The 10,079-nt window shown below is 44.2% G+C and overlaps 1 protein-coding gene across 8 annotated transcripts in view; it reads left to right on the top strand.

The window, feature by feature from the left end:
• Cdadc1 (cytidine and dCMP deaminase domain containing 1) overlaps positions 1–9,721 on the top strand; it is a 38,559-nt gene extending 28,838 nt beyond the window's left edge. For 2 of the 8 annotated variants that reach the window (XM_029468723.1, XM_029468719.1), the window contains one exon: positions 4,413–5,052. In XM_029468723.1, coding sequence (XP_029324583.1) covers positions 4,413–4,510 — 98 coding nt within the window. In that variant the 3' untranslated portion in view covers positions 4,511–5,052. Of the gene's footprint in view, positions 1–954; positions 2,360–4,412; positions 5,055–8,201 lie in introns of those variants that run through there. The other 6 variants (XM_029468721.1, XM_021181260.2, XM_029468722.1 and 3 more) reach the window with 5 other exon arrangements.
• Positions 9,722–10,079: the final 358 nt, after the last annotated feature.

The following is a 10,079-nucleotide window of genomic DNA, read 5'->3' as shown; positions in this document are numbered from 1 at the left end:
TTGTAGACCAGGCTGGCCTCGAACTCAGAAATCCGCCTGCCTCTGCCTCCCGAGTGCTGGGATTAAAGGCGTGCGCCACCACGCCCGGCTCAGATAGTGAGTTCTTAAGATCCGATGATGAGCCTACGTGTGGGTAAATGCAGGGTTGTCTTTTCTAAAGATTAAATTCACTTATCCAACTTGTCATACATGTGTGTTACATGAGAAGCCGTGTGAAGTGCTGCTTGCCAATTACTCCAGTAATGTAACTATGACTGCATGCAGGTTGAATCTATGAATTGCATTTGTTTGAACGGCGAGCAACAGCATTCTCCTACATTCATGCAAAAGCTTCTTGGGAGTGAGAGAGGGGAGCTGTGAAGATTTAGCACAGATTGTGAGGACCAAGCAGTGAGGTCATCTGTGTTGTTCTAGAGTAAAGACACAGTGGCCCAGGTTGCTGGGAAAATGGAAAGATCCTGTTTACGTTAATACCTTAGTGAAGCAAAACTTACAAGTGAGTCACTAGTCTTCACGCTTATTATTTGCATATTAAGTAAAACCATATTGAATATAATATATCATGAGAGTTTTTACAATTCTGTAAGTAAAGATCATTGAACATGATGCTATGCAGATTTGTTTTAAAATAGTAGCTTGATTGTGATTGTCTGGGTTCTAAGTAACTGGAGTCTCCTGTATATTTTCTTAAAGCAGCAGTGACTTGGTAATCTTTAAAAACCCAGAAATACAAAGGTTTCTATGAAAACATGAATGTCTTATTTATCATTTACAGTCTGGAAAAATACATAACAACTACATTTTCCTTTTAAATTTGTATTAAGAAATTAAGGAAATAAAAGATGTGACCCTGATCAAAGGTGTTTGAGGGCCAATGCGAGTGTCCTGCAGTTAGGGAGAGAGTGTACTATGCTAACTGTAGAAAGACACATTCCTTTGTCTGTTGAAATTAAGAGCATCTGTCCATCAAAAGATCCCACTAAGAGGATGCAAAGGCAAGCCACGGAACAGAAGACACGTGCCACTTAAGATCAACCAAGGGCGTGTGTCCGGGATCTCAGGAGGAGGAAGACATGCCTGCGGGTGAATGGAGAGTGAAGGCGAGGACAAGGAAGGCGGCGGGGGTGTCAGGCAGTGTCTCAGCCACCCAGTCAAGTGTGCGCTTCTTGGTGACAGTTTGTTAAGCCTAGCTTATGTTTTGATGCATTTTTTAAACAAGAATTTTATATCAATAAATAATATGGTTATCTCCTTTTCAATTATGGAACAGCTTCATAGTGTATAATTTACTTACTGTGAAGAGCTCACTGGCCTCTGTACATTGAGAGCTGTGTGCCCTCCAGCACAGTGTAAGGTCAGCATGTCTCATTACAGTATAAAGAGACATGCTGCTCATTGTACTCACCCGTCCTTCCCACCCAGCCCACGTCAGCACAGCAGCTCTATGGATTTCTCTCCCCTGGCCATCATACACAGGACGCAGATACTGTGTGGGTCCCTTTTAAATTTCACATATGTTTAAAATACCAAAACAAACAAACAAACAAACAAACAAAAACCAGGAGAATCGGAGAAATGGAAGTCAAACTTCAGCTCTTTTGCTACTCGGAGGCTTGACTCCTGGCCATATCCAGCTGTCTGGCTGTCAGCGAGGAATGGAGACGTGTTACCTCATGCAATCTCAGTGACAGAGACAGGGACACACAGACGGGAGGTGGTACTGAGTGACTGTCCCAAGTATCCTATGCTGTAAAAACAGAGCCCAGATAAGGCACTCTTTTTAAATAGACACAAAACTTTTAAGACGATAAAGACAATGTTCAGAGACCCATATTCCCCTCAACAAATAGAGGTAAGAGGAATGTGTTGCTAGAATCTGGCTTGCAAAGTAAGCAAACACTAAAGTCAGAGGTGCCCCAGGACAGCTGTTCATGCTGCCGCAAACCAGCCTGGGGTCAGCTACTCAAGCCCGGAGGGTGGGGGGATCTGCTGAAAGGTGGTGAACTAAGGCTGAGGCTGCCCTGAGGCTTCCAGGCTCCTCCTCAGGTTCCAGTGGCCCCTCAGTGGAAGCAAATGAAGACTTCTCAAAGAAGGTCGCTCATTAGCTTAGACCCACAGGGTGTAGGATGTGACTTCGTAACTGAGAAACGAACAAGCATGGAGGGCACTTGTCATGAGTGGAGTGGGCAGCAGCAAGCTAGCACACGGTTAGCCAGTGGTTCTGCATCAGAACTACCAAATAGGATAGAATGTAATTGCAAGTGCCACTGAGGTGAGGCCACGGGTGGTGGCATATGCATCTAATCTCAGCTCCAGGGAAGCGGAGGCAGGAGGAATATGATTTGGGGGACAGTGCAGGCAAAAATGTGAACAAACTATTATGTAAAAGGATCAGGAAATTTTGAAAATGAAATTTGGAGAAATGATTAATACAGTTGTTAAACAGTAGGCAAGGTAAGCCACCGTTTGATAATAGGCATAGGCTGGCATCCAAGGGAGACAGCTAACCAATGGACTACCTAAGGCAGACTGCTGGCAAATGGGTTGTTTGCGAAGAACATGATGACAAGCTCTTACCTCACTAATAATTGAGACCTAACCCTAAGAATTAATGATTAGAGGAAAAGATAATTTAAAAGGTGAGAGGGGTGTAGAAAATTCTAGGTATTTTTATGACTTGAAGTAATATATATATCATATATATATAATATATATATGATATATATATATAAACATATGTATATAATGTATAACACACATACACATAAATATAGTTTAGGACATAGAAAAATGCTGATTATAAAAGAAAAGAGTTGACAAGTTGATACTGTTCGACACCAAGAGATATTGTAAAGAAAGTTTAGGAAAGGCCAGAGAGTCCCTAGGGGTGAAGCCATTCCGGAGCAACAGACTCTCAGATTGACAACAGGGAGAGATCCGATGGGAACTGAGTTGACCCAGCAGCTCCTTCCCAGCAGCAGCAGCAGAGATAGCAATGTCCAGGGATACCATGAGCAGACTCACCGGCATCTTCAGAGACCACGGCCACCGGGGTCAGTGCCAACTGAGCAGGAGACGGGTATTCAGAGTGCCTGTGTGCGGTGTGCAGGGCTGGAACTTTGAATCACAGTGTCTAGATTAGACACTGTAAAAAACTCCACTTGGTATATCCCATGGCCCAGCAAGTCAGCTTGCAGTGCTGAGCTCTGGAGAAGCTTGTATCATACTGAAGTGACAGTTCAATATAACGCTATTCTTCAGAACAAAAGCTGGAAACGACATGAAGGTTTCTCTTAACAGATGAGAGTTTTAAAGAAATATGTAGTATTCCTACCATGGGGACCTACTATGAAGTGAAATAAATGATGTGGCTACATTCCTCAACATGGCTGAATCAGATAGTGTTGAATGAAGACCATAAACTGCAGAGCCGCACTGTAGACTATTAGGAGGAAGTCAACCAAGCAGTGCATTGTTCCACATGTGCAATAAAATGACCTAAGAAGCAGTGACATGATAAACAAGACAGGTCCTGAGTAGGCTGGGAAGGGCAGCCTGTGGGGATGGTGGGGATTCAGTTGTTTGGGGCAGCACGTTCTTCTTTTGGCCCCATACAAAGTTCCTGCAGATTTAACCGAGACAACTCTTTGGGGACAGTAGATTCTTAAATGTTTGTTTCTTTGTTTTATTATTTGGCTAAGTTGTAAATAGATTTTGAGTGTTTCAAATATAGCACACAAGTCAGGCAGAGCTTTCAAGTCCCCTTGGAAGATGATTATGGCAGTTTTATATGAAGAAGCTGGAAGTAGAGGGTGGGAGGGAACTTGCAGGTGGCAGGTATGTTTGCTGGTAGATTCACAGATGTCTGGTTATATCAAACTCATTGGGTTTTACACTGTTAATAGCCTATAAGCATGTGTAGCTTATGGCACTTATAAAGCCATTAGAAACCAAAAGCTAAAAAGGGCTTGAAGCCAGACCCTTCCCCTGACACGTCTCTTCTGAGAATGCCAGCTTCTTATCTTGGGAACCTGTAAACAGGCTATTCTCCCTGCTCCAGGCAGTTTGTACCTCTCTCAGGAGGATACACAGGTGTATGTTGTCTCTTCCAGATAAATAATGACTCCTGCATAGCCCCATCCCAAGAAAGTTATGTTATTTGCTATACATTGCTAAGTGAATCCTGTTTATCAAGGGTTATCAGATACTGTACTATCCATGAGTTGTCTAGAGTAGATACAGATGGAATACATTTTAAAGTGTGGGTTGAGACGGGTGAGAGGTTGAAGGTTTAGATACACTATATGTTCCTTTGCCATAAGCATGGTTTGTCCTCCCAGCCTGAGGGGCTGGACCAAGTCCCTGTGGGCTCTGTGTGTGCTTCCTGACATGAAGTTATTCTTGCATGCTAGACGGTGTATTGAGGCGCAGGTCTGCAAAGGAGGAACAGCGCAGCAGCAAGAGGCCACGTCTGGAAACCCGCTCTGCAGGTCGGGCTACACTGCAGTAACCCACATGCTTTCTTACACAACTGAGAAGCTCGTACGGGGCTGAACTGTAACTAGCCACAGAGTGATGTTACCTCTGACCTTTTTATTTCAGATGTGTTGCTCAGCATACAGTATATGACCTCCAATATACTAAATGGAGTAGCAATAGTTTGAGACCAGTGTAAGAACAGTACCTACTGCTATTTATCCAGAGGTGATACAGCCAGTTTGGGAAGGGATCGTTCACAGGAGGCGATCTTCCTTTGATGGGTAGTTATTTTGGATTGCAAGGATGACAATCAATAAACTGCTCCAGGGAATACGATGACCTGGCCATCTTTTAAGACTCTGTGTATAAATAACCAGAAGGCTGCATTACACTCAGTCCTTCTACCAGCCAGGACTTGCTGATTGACTTAAAGTTGCTGTGCCCATTCTTCATTTTACATGAGTTGTGTAAGTGGCCTGCAGATTTAGTTCAGTGGAGTAGTGTGTGCAAGCATGTGCAAGGCCCTGAGTTCCCTCCTAAGCACCACAAAACAAATAAAATGTTAATTTCACCTACATGTGTTGTTGTTGTTGTTGTAGTTGTAGGGTGTTTCTCTGTAGCCCAGTCTCACTTCACAAATCACCATGTAGTCCAGATTGGTCTCAAGCTCACGGGTGGCCGTCCTGCCATGCTCAATCTAGGAGAGCTGGGTTCAGAGCCACCCACTGCCATGCCCAGCCTCTCCTAAGATTTTTGCTGTGTACATTCACAGTAGCATGTTGGACCACGGTGCAGTTATGTCACTGGTTTGTGTAGCCACAGGAAAAGAATACAATTCTGAGGCAGTTCTGCTGTTTGGTGTCACTGACTCACTAATGGCAAGTCTCAAATTTGATCATGGTTTGAGACTGGGAGGATAGCTCAGGCAGTAAAGTACTTGCCTTTCAAGCAAGAGGACCCAAGTTCAATCCCACAGAAACCATTTAAAAAACAAACAAACCTAGACATGGTGATGCACACTTGTACCCCCAGCACTTGGAGAAGTAGGTGGTTCTCTTGGGCTTGCAGGCTGCCCAGCCTAGCCTACTTGGTGAGTTCTAGACCAGTGAGATACCCTGTCTCAGAAAATCAGGTGGCTGGCACCTGAGAAACAACAGCTTAAGTTTGTCCATGTGTGCGTGCACACATACCCCTGCATACACTACATACAAACGTTGATCATGGTGTGAATGAGGAAGAACCATTGGAGTTTTAGAATTCTTCATCTGTACACCACCTCCTGTATACCTTCCTGTCCATGTCTTTTGGCTTTGACTTTGAAAAGAAGGCCTTTAAAGAACGTTTTTAAATCTCAGAAATACTCAGCCTTTAAAATAGACATATCCTGAGTGTGTGACTAAAGAGCGGGTCTCTGATTCTTGTGCCTTCTCTTGGGGCTCTTCTGTTTGCCTTATCTACCTTTGGTGAGATGGTTTTGTTTTAATATATCTTATTTTGTTTTAAGAAAACTATTATCTGAAAAGGAAAAAAAAAGGCACCAAAATTATGCCAGAAATGTTAAAACAAAGGTACCACCTTCATTCTGAGTTTGATAAACAAGACAAGCTTCTAATTCAGAAGTCCTGTGTCAGGCACCTCCCCTGGCCAGGAATCCAGGGGAATCAACATAATTCAAATGAGGAAATCTCACTGTGGCTACTCTTGGCAATGAGGCTGCTGATTCAAAGGTAAAAGAAGTTTTTTTGTTTTTTGTTTTATTTTTTAACTCATAAGCAAAATGTCCAAATTTTACACACAGAAATATGTGGCCCTTTGCCAACAGGATCCATGGGACTCTTACTGGGAAAAAGCATTTGGACTCTTAAAGGTGTAAATGTCTGTCCAAGGGTTATTGATTGACATTCCCTGGTGTGGTGGCATGGTAAGTAAAGCCCTCCCTCCATCTGCTGGCTAACAAACTATTGCACAACTGCTTTTATTGTTTTATACGAATCCTAACTCCACACCACACTGATACTGGCGGCAGTACAATATTTTAATTATTAATCATGGACCTGAATACATGATATGGATAAAAGAGTCAGTTCCAGAGTTTATTGGATACCCATGCTGATATGTCAGTCATTACCTTGAAACACGGGCCTACTAGCTGGGCCAAGGCGGAAAATCCAACTCAGTTCTTTGATATAGGGACTGTGTCAGAGATGACAGAGCAAAACCAATTGGCTGTTTTAGTATTTGATATTTGATACAGCCACAAATTTTTGAGGACAAGTTTGAATCCAGCAGTGGGAAACCGCTCACAGTAGATGACAGGGAAGACCCTTTTTGATGGTGGCCATTGATATAGAAAGGTCAAGATCCATTCCTCTCTTAGCACAAATGCATCAACTTATTTGGGTGGAGCAATGGCTTCTCCTCAAGGAAAAACTGTCTGCCCTACAAAATCAATACCATAGTATGCATACTGAGCCATTACTAGCTCTTGAAATGCCCGTGTATTTGTTGTAAGAACAAAGTTATTTAACCTAAAAAAAATAATTTAACTATCTGATTCTGATGTCTAGAATGGTGCCTCGCACAGCATAGATACTCAAGTTCTTCTTCTTTTTTTTTTTTTTTTTGGTTTTTCAAGACAGGGTTTCTCTGTGTAGCCCTGGCTGTCCTGGCACTCACTCTGTAGACCAGGCTGACCTCGAACTCAGAAATCCGCCTGCCTCTGCCTCCCAAGTGCTGGGATTAAAGGTGTGCGTCACCACACCCGGCTCAAGTTATTCTTTTAATTTTATGTGTGTGTGTGTATTGGGTGTTTTCCATGTGTGTATATATGTATGTATATATGTAAGTATGTATGTATATATGTAAGTATGTATGTATGTATGTGCTAGGAGTTCAGAAGATTGGATGCCCTAGACTTAGAGTTATGAATGGTTGTGTGCCACCCCATGGATTCTGGGAACCCAACCCTAGTCCTCGGTAGGAGCAACAAGTATTCTTAATTCTGAACTGCTTCTCCAGCCCCCTTGATCTTTTTTTTTTTTAGATTTACATTCTTAGAGTCCATCCTAGAACCCAGGGCTAGCAAGCCAAGTTGTTAAGGATGCCCAAGAGGATGCTGGTGACCCTTAAGTCTGAGAGCCCAAATTATGGGTAAAGCTGTAAGAACGGAGGTGGCAGATGTCAGTGGCAGGGTCGGGGTGTGGGGTGGGAAGGCCCTTATAGACTTGGAGGTGCTGAGCTGAGTCCCACAGGAGAGCTCAGAGATTACTAGGCCAAATTGGGGGATGGGAGGAGCTGAGTGAAAGTAATGACCTCTGTGAATGGGGACAGAGGATGACTGGCTGGCACTGCAGGGACTGGAGAGCTGTGCCCAGAGACCATCTGGGTTTGCAGAAGCCGAGTGTTGACTCAGTCTGCAAGGTCCCAGGCCAGAGGCCTCCTCTGTTGCCGGAGAGATCAGTGTGTGCTGGACAAAAAACACTGTGTCCTGAGATGAGGACCATCTTAGAAGGCTCACCAGGAGCATGCAGAGCAGCCGCCTGAGCACCCCACGCCCATCAGCCAAGCAGGCAGGGTTTCTGAGTTGTGTGGGATTACTACTGGAACTTTTGGGTTTTTTGATGGTGGCCTTTCTGTGTTTTCCTCCCTCAGTTTACCGAGCTTAAAAATGTGTTATTCACTCATAAGGTTTCTTCTTTATGCCCTGAATGGTTCTACTTTAGGATCAGCCACAACCGCTTGTCTTTGACACACTTTGGGGCCCTTTCCATGAAACACTGGCTCTTAGGATCCCTGGTACTGGAGGTGAGTGACTGGATAAAGGCACTTGCCACCAAGCCTGACAACCTGAGCTCAATCCCCAGAACCCACCGGAAGGAAGGACGGATGAACGGATGGAAGGACGGACGGACACAGAGGCAGGGGAAGAATTTATCAAGAGATTCTTGGTACCAGCAGTACCAACCACATGCACTGAGTTGAGTGAATTGTTTTACAAGAGGAAAAGACAATGCACTTGGTCTAACCTGGGGTCTGGGTGACTCAGGGCTGGTGACAGGGGAGGTGGAATGGACCAGGGGTTTGCAGTTTTCTGGTTTCTCTGTGGCCCAGCAGATCCCTTGTTGAGCGCCTGGCTACTGTTGAAGCAGGTGTAGTCCTGGCTTGAGTCAGGAAGACCATAAAGGGGACACTGCATGGTGGCTCTCTTCTGCCCCATCACCCCTGGAACTCTATCTGCTGCAGGTATCATGACATTTATTTACTGAAATTCAAGCACCCAAGTGCTGGGCCCCTATGGTGAGTGCCCAGCTTGACAAGTAATGGAGTCTAATCGAAAAAGAGAGAAAAAACAAAACAAAACAGAAATCTTGATGAACTAAATGGAGTTGGGAAAGTGTGATTTGCTTATTGCAGACTGAACTGAAAGCAGCCTTGATTTTCCAAGGAGGCCAGTATGCATTCCCTCCAACACGTCTGTGCAGAGCTCTGTCATGCAAACTGCCCTCTGAATCGAGCCCTTGTTGGTGTCCTCCAGCCTCACTGCTGATTTCCCTTTGCTTTTATAACACAAGGAAACCAACCTGGACCATGGTGTTTTAGTGCTTGCCACTGCTGGTATTTGAGGCTGTGTCATGGGGACTGTCTGAAGTTCTGGGGCTGATCCCACGCCCATCCCAGGATACAGCTGCAGCAAATGCAAGACCGACTGTGAATATCAGCACGTGTTACCATGTGGAATCTTAATTATATATAATTTACTGCTTTCAGAGCTGACTTTGAAAGCCACTGACATAAAAAACTTTTAAGTATTTGACTCAAAAAAAAAAAAAAAGTTAGATCCAAAGATCATCTCATGTGACCACGGCTCTAGAGCTCTTCTAGAATTCCTTAACATTTGAGGATAATGATTTCCATCATATGATGTTGAGAGGGGTTTTTGTGAATCAGGTTTGATGTGGAGTAGCAAGAACAACTAAAAGAAGCAGTGATCAGCTGAGCTGCCCAGAGAGGTGTAGACTGGTTCCGATGCTTGGAAGAGACTTAGAGCTACCTACAAGGCATTTTCTCCACCCTGTCAAGCTACCTGAGGTTGTACAGTGTACTCCAGGCTTCCAGCTTTCATTAGCCATCACCCATGCCGGGGTGGGCATTGGTGAGTGAGGCAGATGTCTTTGAGTCACTTCTGCTCCTATAAGCAATGCTTCCCCCATATTCCTGTAAACAACCTAATAAATTTGTTGATTCACCAAGTTGGTGGTATCTGTCCTTTGTTGTCAGTTCTGGAGTGAGTAAATGTTATGCATATCTCCCTAGGAATAGTGTCTCACAACCACCTCCCTTGAGACAGGGTCTCTAATTGGCTGAAGCTCATAAATTAGGCTAGGCTGGCTAGCCTTAGGGATCCTTCTGTGTCTGCCATGCCAGTGCTGAGACTATTGGCATGCACTATTATGCCTGGTATCTTTACATGGGTTCTGATCTTTACCAACTGAGCCAAGGGTTTTCTAAAGTCAGGCATGTTTTATTAAAGAGTAAAGTTCTGATGGCACTGGCCCATTGCATTCAAGTGGACCACTGACATCAGCTAGTTGTGGGTTGGT

This window comes from Mus caroli, chromosome 14, assembly GCF_900094665.2.
Source record: "Mus caroli chromosome 14, CAROLI_EIJ_v1.1, whole genome shotgun sequence".
In the NCBI taxonomy this organism is placed as follows: domain Eukaryota; kingdom Metazoa; phylum Chordata; class Mammalia; order Rodentia; family Muridae; genus Mus; species Mus caroli.
This window is presented reverse-complemented; position numbering and strand designations above follow the sequence as displayed.